The 11,788-nt window shown below is 40.4% G+C and overlaps 3 protein-coding genes across 6 annotated transcripts in view; 1 reads left to right on the forward strand and 2 right to left on the reverse strand.

Moving 5' to 3' along the window:
• dgke (diacylglycerol kinase, epsilon) overlaps nucleotides 1-7,053 on the forward strand; it is a 19,923-nt gene extending 12,870 nt beyond the window's left edge. Inside the window, exon 12 of the transcript XR_004659223.1 lies at nucleotides 7,042-7,053. The gene's annotated coding sequence lies outside the window, so the exon portion shown is untranslated. The remainder of the gene's footprint in view (nucleotides 1-7,041) is intronic.
• Nucleotides 766-6,887, reverse strand: LOC117956289 (E3 ubiquitin/ISG15 ligase TRIM25-like). Of its 2 annotated transcripts, XM_034891276.1 has the most exons (9): nucleotides 6,035-6,887; nucleotides 5,836-5,931; nucleotides 5,442-5,675; nucleotides 3,681-3,849; nucleotides 3,560-3,586; nucleotides 3,358-3,414; nucleotides 2,793-2,981; nucleotides 1,892-1,927; nucleotides 766-1,189 (listed from the first exon to the last, which is right to left on the reverse strand). In XM_034891276.1, the coding sequence occupies exons 1-9, from the start codon at nucleotides 6,668-6,670 to the stop codon at nucleotides 1,053-1,055; spliced, it is 1,581 nt and encodes a 526-aa protein (XP_034747167.1). In that variant the 5' UTR covers nucleotides 6,671-6,887; the 3' UTR covers nucleotides 766-1,052. The 2 variants fall into 2 exon arrangements, with proteins under 2 accessions (XP_034747167.1, XP_034747175.1); XM_034891284.1 differs by lacking the exon at nucleotides 3,560-3,586 and having other exon boundaries at nucleotides 6,035-6,886.
• A 2,989-nt stretch (nucleotides 7,054-10,042) lies between the features above and the next one.
• Nucleotides 10,043-11,788, reverse strand: part of LOC117956246 (E3 ubiquitin/ISG15 ligase TRIM25-like) — a 7,836-nt gene continuing 6,090 nt past the window's right edge. For 2 of the 3 annotated variants that reach the window (XM_034891232.1, XM_034891221.1), the window contains 2 exons: nucleotides 11,459-11,518; nucleotides 10,646-11,349 (listed from right to left, as the gene is read on the reverse strand). In XM_034891232.1, coding sequence (XP_034747123.1) covers nucleotides 10,817-11,349; nucleotides 11,459-11,518 — 593 coding nt within the window. In that variant the 3' untranslated portion in view covers nucleotides 10,646-10,816. Of the gene's footprint in view, nucleotides 11,350-11,458; nucleotides 11,519-11,788 lie in introns of all 3 variants that reach the window. The other variant, XR_004659212.1, reaches the window with a different exon arrangement.

Raw genomic sequence — 11,788 nt, forward strand, 5'->3', positions numbered from 1 at the left:
GGACACAACACGACTGTGATATTTCAGAATATTTTTTGATGTTCCTGATTCAAGTCAGTCTTTATTTGTTCAATCTTGGCAGATATAAAACAGTATTTGTAAAGACTCAATTTAGCAAGGCAAATTTCACTGTGTTGTGTACCAAACTGTTTTAATTATTAATTGATATATATATTTAAATAAGTTTACTTTTTTGCAGTCAAATATCTGTAAAATTAAGAGAAAGGCAGATAAGAGTGTGCAGATAATGACAAAATGACAATTTTGATTATTATATGATCAATAAGATGTGGCCACTGGTAATCAGTAATAAAAGAAACTGGGAGAGAATATGCTGTTATTGGTAACAATCATGTAAAACAGCTGTTTACACAATGGCAGTAAAGAGGGTTTGGTGAAATTGTTACAACGAAAAAACGATTTTGATCAAACTGAATGTAATGAAGTGATTTGAAGACATTCCCATAAATATTTTCATATACAAGCCACACGTCTCTGTGTTTTAATTAAGGTATAGTCTAAGTCACTTGAAGAAACTGCTGTTATGATACCTGGTCTGAGATCATAAGGGCAGACTTAAAATAATCAATTCTCCAATTAAATTTGGTCTTTTTTTGAGTAATCTGATATTGATTAATTCATCGGAAAATCCCCTAATCAACATTGAAAATGGAATCGGAATGGCCTAAAGATCACAGCAGCCACATGCTCCGGTTAGGAAGCCTAAAACAATCCCACATGCATTGGGATACGTTAATCATTTACCAGTTAAACAAATACCAAAGTCAAGCTGCTTGAAAATCTCGTGCTCATTTTAAAGCCACTGCTACCCAATCGCTTATTCACACACACATTTTCCTTATGTACAAAAAACACAGAATATATCCATGACAATTATTACGTCACGCAAACAAGCGCCAAAGTGTGAGCTGTTTGTTAAAGCACTTAAAAAGCAACACGACAATGCCATTCCCTATCATGTGATGGACTGATGAGAAACGGAGCTTAACAGCGCCTCGTTGTATCAGGACAGCAGAGTACATGTGCTGTGTCTACTTAGTTTTAGGCCGTGGATGGTGCTTAGTTTTCTCTGAAGGATGGCTTTTGGGATTGTCTTTCTTAGTGGAAGCAGATCCTTTGGCCCCTGGGTTTTTTCCTCCTGATTTAGGGTTAGGCCTTTTGTCTTGTTCTGAAAGAAAATATCAAAATAGGTTTATATAGTGGTTTGCCCATAGTGTGAGAGTTCTGCCACTAACTAATTTTAAGCTCAAATTGCTAAATTAAAAGTGAATAAACGTCTAAATTTACTCTTGAAGCTACAATTCTAAACGCCATTTGCCAACATCTTGTCCCACAGGTCATTCAGGCAGTACTGGTGTATGGGAAGGGCCGTGAGCTGTAGTTTGTACTGGAACGCTCCCTGTGAACTTTAGATTGTGCCACTGCCAACTCGACTGTTGTCCTGTTGAAGGCTGCAGACGCACACAGCTGTGTGACACGTAAAGCCTTTGTTGAGCTTTGGAAAACGGATCTAATCAAACGAAACAACCGCACCTCAAAGAAGCCCCGCCCACATACCTGGAGCTCATTATACGGACAACTTTAATAAAGACATAAACTGGGCTAACCCGCGGGATTAAATGCTTGTACAAATGTAGAACATGCTTCCAATTTGGAACAGAAATGTAATAACCAGGGATACAAATTCAGAGCGGCTGTTCAGTGTTGTGTAACAAATGATTGGCAAAAAAACTGGAAGAAGCAAAACATTTTACCCACAGAGCCACTGTTTCTTGTTGGCCTCATTGTAATGGCAATATTATTGAAATTCTACACGACAAGCATTTAATAAATTCAAATTTTATTGTGCAATATAATATGAATGACATACTTTGGGAGGGTTGGTGACTGCCATCACTTTTCTTGTCTGTAAGAGGAAAAAATACCAAACACATTACAAAGACGTGAAACATTTGCTTTATGAAAGACAAAACAAGGAGAGTATTTTTTTTTTTTAGTCTTTAGTAGTAGTGTAGTTCTATGAATGGCATGTGGTCGTGCACCTCTGAATTTTCTGAATCATATTTCAGGGGCCATCCTGTGCCCCGCTTCTACCCCCGCCCCTGTGTAGAGGCACTTTTATGCGTTCACTGGGCCACTACCTTCATGATAAATCCCTGGAAACCACCTGCATGGCACACACTGATAACTGACTGAAGGCATTAGAAAAACATCTGAGCAGAATTAAACAACTATGAAAGCCTGTAAAGTTGAAATGGGAAAAAAATCCTAAATCCTAAATGCATTCTTGCTTACAAACAATGTACTTCTCTTGAACCTTTTGCTTTTGACTGTATGGCTCCTGTTGCACGGTTCTCCAGCCTTGTTTGGGGTGGCTTCATGAGCTGGCTTGCAGACGATTTAGGTGTTCAATTTCATAGTGTAGTGCATGTCGTCATTTTGTCTGTTGACTGTTCGTGGGCTGATTAATTGATTGATTGATTTCGGTGATTCTATCAATTCATACTTACAAGGTGCATGCTTAATTACATTAAAGTGTAGAATTAGTATGTGATTAAATCATCTTTAAAATCCTTAAGTTGGAAGGGCATATGTTTAAGTAAAAAGGGATACAATCCGAGTCTGGAGCAGTCTATGTGCTGCTGTCAGCCCGTTGTTTCATCTCAGTGTCCCGAGGCTGCATCATTGTCTTTGAATTTCTTTAATCATACTTAAATGATCAATATGACGATTTAATTGTGTTTATGATTGTATGTTTGTTTCTTACTTACTTGTCTTTTGTCCTCCAGTAAACCGAGGCCCCCTATAAGGGCCTTGTGGATGATGGGTTGGGTTCCAGCCTGCATGTGAAGGCTGGAATCCCCCCCCCACGTAAACAGGAACTTGCTGGTAATACGGCCGCATAGGAGGACAGGCTGGACTGTGGGACATGGGCGGAGGCGGCGGAGGCTCTGGTACTTCTGAAACAGGTGAAATCAGAATACATTTCTTGCACCCATAAGTGCTTTATCACATTGTTAAGAGTTGTGTTACAACATGCTCATCAAATAGTTTTATCAAAACTTCAGAGATTCAGTATGCATTAGCATTTTTGTCTTTGAATTTAAAGCTAAGGGTGTGAAGAGATTTTCTTATAGGTTCTACTCTATTCATTCACGAATCTGAAGAGGATTTATTGCCAAGAAAGTAATTCTTACAAGGCATTAGCCTTGGTGGTTGGTGCATACATAAATATATTAAACAATATGAAATATATGAAACAATATCAAAGACAAAACCAACACACAGAGGTGGCCATCTATTAGATAATCTTCATAGAGAGATAGATGAACATACCAAATTCTGGCTGATATCCAGTACTTGCAGGTGCCGAGACAGGAACAGCGTTTTCATCTTACAACAATTGATACACAAGGGAAAATATTATATTTTTATACTCAGAAAGTGAAACAGTTAGCCCACCACCACAAAACAAAAGGCAACCATAAAGTTAACATTTGCCTCCATCTCCAGTATCTCCCACACGACACAAACTCACCAGACGCAACAATGCCAGTGTTAAGCTCTGTAACAAAATTGGACACGATTGCCTTCATTATAATTTCATAACACATCTCCAAATGTAAAGTCTCCCACTCAGAACGTTCCTGCACAGTTACCTGGATTAAGTTTCAGCAGTCTGGCGTCAACCGGCTGCTTCAGGATGTCTGTCAGATGCTCCTTCAGGGCAGCAGAGAAGGCCTGTGCTGCCGTCACTTTCTTGGAGTCCAGGTTGACTCGAGGGGTGTGAGGGTCAAACTTTGCAACCCTAGGCAAGTCAAATGAAGCCTATACGGGACAAGGGACAAGAACCAAAAAAGAAAAATACTTATTAAAAGGGGATGTTTTTCCCCCCAAGTTTTGCAAGACATGGCTGTGATAAGTGTAAGGTGTAGCAGTTTGCATTGCTCTCTTTAATTATTTTTTTAATTATTTTTAATTTTAAAGATTATGGTTGGCCTTTTCGTTGGTGAGAAAGGGGAGAGAGAAGGGGAAGACATGCAGGAAATCTGCGTTGAGACATGATCCTCAAAGTATCTGTGTGCCTGCTCTACCCACTGAGCCAACCCAGCCGCCACGCTCTCTTTTTAAGGAAGATTGGGGTGCCGAGTGGGTGAAGCTTCAGAAGGGCGGGGGAGGGTGTATTTGTTTGACAGTTTATATATCAACAATCTTTGCACAGGATCGCTTACTGCACCTTCTTTAGTGTACATATCATTTTCTCAATAGTCACTTTGTTAAATAGTGAGAAATACCTGTTATACTATCGATTACTAAAGCTGATGTATTAAAAACAGTCCGAAAGCCAAATATATTTAATTCACTAATATACTGCATATTACAGAGAAAACCATCAAATTCTTAGTTTTAGTGCGTAACTTTTTGATATTAATGAACATCTATTACATCCAGGCGATGGCCAAATGAGTTGCTACAAAGCTAATGAAGGCTATCAGCGCCACACAACTCTCTAGCAACTGCGTGGAGGAAGGGTGGGGGGTGGGGGGGTGGTGCGTGATCACAGAAGGCTTGTATCATGTGGACGCGCCGACAGTGTTGCTGTCATTAATTAGAATTCCTCATGGGGGCGACAAAAACTAGGAACTATAGCTTTAATAGGAATTGCGTTGGCTGAAACACAGCATGCAGCCAAACATACAAGCTAACTCCTATGTCTCCGCCTCAGCCAGTGTTCTCAGGTTAGTCTGGCTCAGCGGAAGTACACTTCCAGGATAATCACCTGATACCTCCCTGAGACTACTTTTGGATAGATAGATAGATTTGTGGAGATAGGTCTGGCGATGAGAGATTACTCTCAGCTATAAATGGAGGAGGGGTCTTTTAGAAACATAAGAATATTCCAAGTATATACAATATTAAGACCAATGTCATCATTTGAATTTTGATCTCTCTCTATTAAGGCTTGGCAATACATCGATGTTGTATCGATATCACAGTATGAGACTAGATATTGTCTTAGATTTTGGATATATTGTAATATGGTTAGTGTTGTCTTTACCTAGTTTTACAGGCTGCATTACAGTAAAGAGATGTCATTTTCTGAACTTACCAGACTGTTCTAGCTGTTCTATTATTTAACTTTACCCACTAAGTCATTAAATCATTTGTGGTGGTTATTTACCATAAATCTCATTGTGTAAATAACAACTTGTTAAAGCACCAATAGTCAACCATACAATATCGTCGCAATATCAATATTAAGGTATTTGGTCAAGAATATCGTGATATTTGATTTTCTCTATATTGCCCAGCCCTACTCTCTATACTGTCTATTTACTGTATGTCTCATTTCTTTTTAGGCTACACCTCAATTTCCCTTCTTTTCCCCTCCTTTACTTCATCTTCCTCTGACAACCTACCTGTAGAAAGGCCACTGTTTGGGATTCACTCAGCAGACTGTTAACATCTTCTCTGGCTTTTGTCATGTTGTCCATATTCTCAGTTAATCTCTTCATGAAATCCCGCAGTTTTGTCTGGCAAATCTCCAGCTCGCCGTCCACCTCATGTTGGGCCTCGCGTTCTTCTTGGGCCAGCATATCCCGCATCTGCTGGTACACAGCTGCGTATGCTGTCTTCCTTTTGGTTGCTGCGTCCTAGGTGAGGACCACGAGATAAGCCATAGATAAATACAGGAACAAGGAAATGGATAGACAAACTGACATGATGTAATTGCCATCACGTTTCCCTTTTGTGAATCACTAATTTGTTTCCTATTTTTGTGAAAACCAGCAAAATGTGAAAGATAGAAATTACCTTCAGCTTCCTCTGCATGTCATTGATTTGAAACATAACATTCTCAGTCTTCTCAATCTTCCCATCCAGCACACCCAACTTGTCTCTGAGTTCAACCTACAATGACAGATATAGAATGCAGATTCACTACACAGAGAAGTCATGTTAGGCATTTAAGGCCTTTATTTGACAGTACAGAAGAACACACACACACACACACCTCTTTCAGGTTCCTCTGCTCCTCAGGAGAAATGAAGGAGCAGCCTTTGTGCACCTGCTGGAGGCAGAGGCTGCAGATTGGGCGGCCATGTTGGCTGCAGAAGAGCTCCATCAGCTTGTGGTGGTCCGGGCAGATACGCTCCGACAGGTCGCCCACAGGCTCAATCAGTTGGTGGACGCTAAACTTCGGGTTTTCCCGGTGAGGCCGCAGGTGCTCCTCGCAAAAAGAAGCCATGCAGGTGAGGCAGGTCTGGGACGCTTCTGCTTCCATACATGTATCACAGCGTATGACATCCTCCTCTTCATCCTCCTCCTCCTCCTCCTCCTCCTCAGCTTCATCGCTCTCCTCTGACGTTTCTTCCAGGCCGACCTCACTCTTGCTCGTACTCAAGTTGAAAGTCTCCACAACGGTGCTGAGCACCGTGTTTTTCTTCAGCTCCGGTTTGGTGGCGAAGTGGGTCCGACACTGAGGACAGCTGTACGAGTCCTCCGTCCAGGAGTCAAGGAGACATTCCTGACAGAAGTTGTGTCCGCAGGGGATGGTCACCGGACAGTCAAAGGGACTCAGACAGATGCTGCAGGTCAGTTCATCCTCCAGACTCATCAGAGAAAACTGACTCTCGGCCATGTCGGCCATGATGAAACGTCTGATGAGGCTGCGAGGGAAAAACGAAACTTAACTTGTCCTTTGCACTTTTCACGATATTTTTCCTAACAGCAATACGTCTGTCTATAGCCTACACTACCAGTAGGCTAACCACTTTTCTTTTCTTCGCCCGCATGCAGCAGACTAGCCTACATGTGAATGCTATCGAAGGGCTGGTCTTGCCTAGAAGTTGCGTGCTCCCTTAATAAATTCAGACAATAACTAAAACTGCGCATGTTCGTCCAACAACTCGTGACTTCTGGCCACTTCCTAGTACTTCATATACAAGTATTTATATTGTAATAAAATACAACAAAAGATTAAACACTAGCAAGATCAATTAAAAATCTAAAATGAGTTAGTAGCCTATGTATTTCAGAAGTCCTGATATAAGAAAGAGGACTTACTGGAATTGTTGGGTCCTTGTATATTATAGTGTGGTCTAGACCGAGTCTATCTGTGAAGTGTTTTGAGGTAACTCGTTATGATTTGATACTAGAAAAAAAATTGCATAGCATTATATTGTTTTCAGCCACATCTGCCACCCAGCTATAAATTAGTTTATTCAATACCAAGGGTGTTAAGTAATACAATTATTAGAAAACCAAAAACACAAATGTGAAAATGAATAGGAAAGTAAATAACTTGATTCATAAATCATGTAATTGTAACCAAAAATAAGTTGTTTCAAAACACAATTTTTATTAACTAAGTATATACTGTAAATGCAGTAGCATATACACACACACACACACAGAGAAAATGCAACCTAAATAAATGTAGCACTATTGATGTTACAGCCTGCATCGTGTGCAACCTCCACACAATTGCAATAATTAAAAGCCTTTATTTAGAAAGGCCACCATGCTTATTATGAGGCTGATGGCAACTGGTTTTTAGCCGTTTAATGCCTTTTACTTGTGAAGCGGTAAGGAAAGAGTCAGGAAAAGGATTTATTTGGACTATTAAATGGTCTACAGTACCCTCCCATGAGAGGATTAATATCAATGTCATATCTGTGCTTATGGACCCGTATTGGAATGAGACACAAAGATCTCTATAATCTTGGACTGCTCCATAAACCTTTTGTGGCTGGAAGAAAAAACAAAGCGTGTCCGAGAGAGAAAAATCAGATTTTATTAATGGTTCATTTGTGTTACAAACTGATTTTGATTAAACCAAATGCAATAGAGCAATAATCTTTTTAATGTGAAGACATTACATAAATTAGTTCATGTTGTGTACACTGAAAACAACCACCACACATGACATTAAAATTATCTTCTGACGGCACACAAATTGGATCAAAGCCAATGCATTGGGACCCTTAAAAATATTAGATACAAAGAATAATTAACTATATTTAGATTACTACTATATACTATATTATACTTTATTCAGAGGATTAGCAAAAAGAAAATCATCCGCAAGCCACTGTGGATGATCTATGATATATTTTAACCAAAACCATCAGCAAAAGAGTCAAATGTTGCATGACCAAGTCCTTCATCCTGCTAAGCAGAGACACCCGTTATGTTTTCTAAGCTTGACAATAAGACCAGTAAACCAGTGTCAACAAAATATTAGTACTCAGACGCTTATTATGGTATTGGGAAAGCTCTCAATGGTTTCACAAAGTTATGTGTCTTAAACCACAATTCTCCATTGTGTTAATACATAGTAAAAACGGCACATTTCACTATACAGATTCAGACTTTACATGCAGTGATGTTTGGTACCTTCATATTTTGGCATGTTACCTAAAACTAAAAAGGTCCATATACCTTAATTGCATGACCTGAAATGCCTTAGAGAAATCTTTTAACCCATCCAACCGTTACTGGTTAATTCCCCACGGAAGTCATCATGTACGGACCTTAACCAGCAGATCAGTTAGGTCACTCCATACAACAGTGATTTCTGAACGTCTTAAAGTACTCATATCATGCTTGTGGGCTTTTTCCCTATCCTTTATTGTGTTATACATCTTTTTTTGTGCATGCATTTTACAAAAGTGGAAAAGCCCAAAGTTCTCCCCCCCCAAAAAGTTCACAAACTGCTCCAAACAGCTCTACGGTAGCCCCGCTTTTACTTCTGTGACAAACGTGCATCACTTTGTAACGCATTATAATGCTCGCCTAGCTGCTAGCGTGGCACGCCCTCATACTCTGCTTCTGACTGGCTAGTAGTCCTTGCCGTGCATGTGCGACTCCCAACAAAGATTGAACAGAAGTATGATGCCTCACTCTGTAGCTAAAACAGAGAGCTCAACACACAGGGTGAAAAGGAGATCTGCAGCAATGTGCAGTACAACAAAAATATGATGTTATTCTGAAAATTGTATCCCTGATATATCCTCTAAATACAATTATGAACCTGAAAAGGAGCATAATATGACCACTTTAAATGCAGTGAGGTCAGTGTCTTGTTCAAAAAGAACAAAGAGAACCATACTCAAGCTAACTTCACTTCACTGTTGATGTACCATATGTTGTGTAGACCGATCTAAGACACCCATACGGTTTGTAGTTTCACATCTTCAGCACCTGCACGATCGAGTTGCCAGCGTGCTTTGGCAAACTCATCTTACAAGCCGGGGGTAAACTTTGTATCACACAATAAATAATTCACCCCTGTGAAACGATACATGTAACTACATTCCTACCACCTTACAAAAAGCCAACCGAGTATTCTGTTGGCTTGTCAGATGTGACAGATGTGACAGATGTGACATTAAAGCATTGCATCAGGAGCACACCATGCAAGCATCACATCCCAGGTTCGACTTTGGCCAAGGACCATTGCTGCATGTCATCCCCATCCCCACCAATTATTTCCTGGCTCAAAGTTCACCAATAAAAATGTCAAAAATACCATAAATATAACAAAAAGAGAGACTGTCTGAAAGTGATGAAACAGAGTCTATAGGACTTCTCTTCTCATCAGCGGAATCAGTCAGAGAGTTCAGGAAGTAAAGCTATAGGGCTGGGTGATAAGGACAATTTGTTTTCTCATCTTGATGAACAAAGCTTGTCTGTCCCTTGGGTAAACACTGCTTATGCACATGGAACAGCCAATCAAGTCACAGAAACCCTCTATTTCTAGCCAATCACTGGGCAATCTTCAAGTGTCGTTTTGGTTTCAAAAACAAGAAAGATCTGGGGAATATAAGAAATCTGTAAGGTCACCAGAAATGACTCATAATGATGCGATTTGAAAATATCTTAACCTTTTGCCATGGCGCCCAGTCCTATAACCTTAAGACCTGCACTCAAAACCAATACATTTTTCACATGCAGATGTCATATGAAAACACTGTACTGACATATGCTGGAGAGTGATGTTATTAAATCACCTTTTTCCCCCGGCACATTCACAATACAGGAGACACACTTGCATACACACGCTGTACAGTAAGTGTACGCTGTGCTGCTCTGTGTGTGTGTGTGTTATTATGATCCTAGTAAAGGAGGAAGTAGATCAAATCTCTGAAACTAACACAAGATAACCCAGCTACCATTCCTCCTATTTTCAGGCCATCAAGGCAACTGGCTGAAGGGGACTGAGTTATATCGTTAACTACTTGCTGTATACGTTTGGCTTCTATTACGTTTGAGGAAAGAAGTAGCAGATCATAGATGCTGCTCATTTTTTGCCATCAAACATTACGTTTTTATTCCTACTACATACACAATACATAATATAGCTTTTTATGTTGTTTTTAATTAATTAATTATACAGTGTTTGTAACTCATAAGTGCGTCCTAAGCACTGGGGATGCACTTTGTAGGATCAAAAACACAGAATATATTGCTCTTCCTGTGTTGTAAAGCCAGCTTGTTTTTGTAAATCACAGCTAGCTTAGCTAACAACAACAGCTAGGGACTTACAGTAGCTATGACATCCCATTAACTCTAATTAATTGACACCTGTGTTGCTTAGAGCTGTCTGTGGACTAAAATTTGCTTTTTAACTAATCTTTGGTATATCCAATATGTTGACATGTTTGCTGTTAGAAACACTTAGTACAACTAGCAAAGTATTCCTTATCATCATTATTGATCGCAATTAGAACAAAGGCTTGACTGTGTATATGTGTGTGCCCGCCTCCATATGCCATTAAATTGCAGATGCTCCTCATCCCTGCAGCTTGCACAAAGAAATGGACGAGCCACTTGAGAAAATCCAGAAAGCTGGATACACCGCTTCAGCAAAGGGAAACACAAAGGAGTGGAAGGGGTACGCCCTGTCGGCCACGTTGTAGAACGTAGCAGTGCCCTCCTCACAATCCAACAGCACGCCTATGCGCTTTGGATTGGGATTGACCAGCACGGTCTCACTGCTGTTGTACCAAGCCGACAGCTTGACGTTGAACCACTCCACGCACCAGGACTGGGCGTTGCGGCCCAGTCGACTGGTGGGACCTTTGCGGTCAATGCTGCTGTAGGCCAAGCCTACGCCAATGAAGTTGCTGCTGCTCAGTCGGACTTCCCAGTAGTGGCGCCCTCTAGAGAAACCCTTGGAGGCGAGCACCTGGGAGCAGACGGCAAAGCGTTCAGGGCAGTCGGGGTAGTTTGCGTGCTCGTCTGACACAGAGGCCTTAGTGAAGCCCTCGCTCAGTGCGATGCGTTTGTGGGCTGTCTTTGGATCCAAAGTGAGTATCGTGCCATCTGGTGGGGATATAAAAAATAAAAAATAAAAGACCATTTAAATAACTAAATGTGGTTGCTACTGTACTACTATATGAGGGACAAATACCTGCCGCGCTCAGGCACTTACATTTCATAAGTTCACTTCTTTTCTCAGCCGATGTTATGTTTGGGGGAATGTCTGACGCTTCTACAACAAAAGACAAAAAAACATTTGTTATTTGTATTTGTCAGGGATAACAAATATAAGCTTTAAAAAAGGAACATATTAAAGTCAGTTCAGGGGTGATGGAGTACTCTTGCATGTGTATAAAGCATTTTGTGTCTCCAGACAGAGCTGCACAAAGTCTAATATATTGGCACAAGTGATGTCACTTGAGAGTGTTAGTTAGCTCTGGATTGTGGGTAATTTAGGAGCCAGGTTATGACATGGAAGAAGAATGAGTGGAATAAAAAAGAC

Source organism: Etheostoma cragini, chromosome 2, assembly GCF_013103735.1.
Source record: "Etheostoma cragini isolate CJK2018 chromosome 2, CSU_Ecrag_1.0, whole genome shotgun sequence".
In the NCBI taxonomy this organism is placed as follows: Eukaryota; Metazoa; Chordata; class Actinopteri; order Perciformes; family Percidae; genus Etheostoma; species Etheostoma cragini.

Coding starts and splice junctions, on each gene's coding strand:
- LOC117956289 (XM_034891276.1), bottom strand. CDS start 6,670: ATGGCCGACATGGCCGAGAGTCAGTTTTCTCTGATGAGTCTGGAGGAT. Junction 3,587..3,680: donor ACTGCTGAAACTTAATCCAG/GTAACTGTGCAG, acceptor ATTTTGTTACAG/AGCTTAACACTGGCATTGTT. Junction 1,190..1,891: donor CAGTCACCAACCCTCCCAAA/GTATGTCATTCA, acceptor ATTTTCTTTCAG/AACAAGACAAAAGGCCTAAC.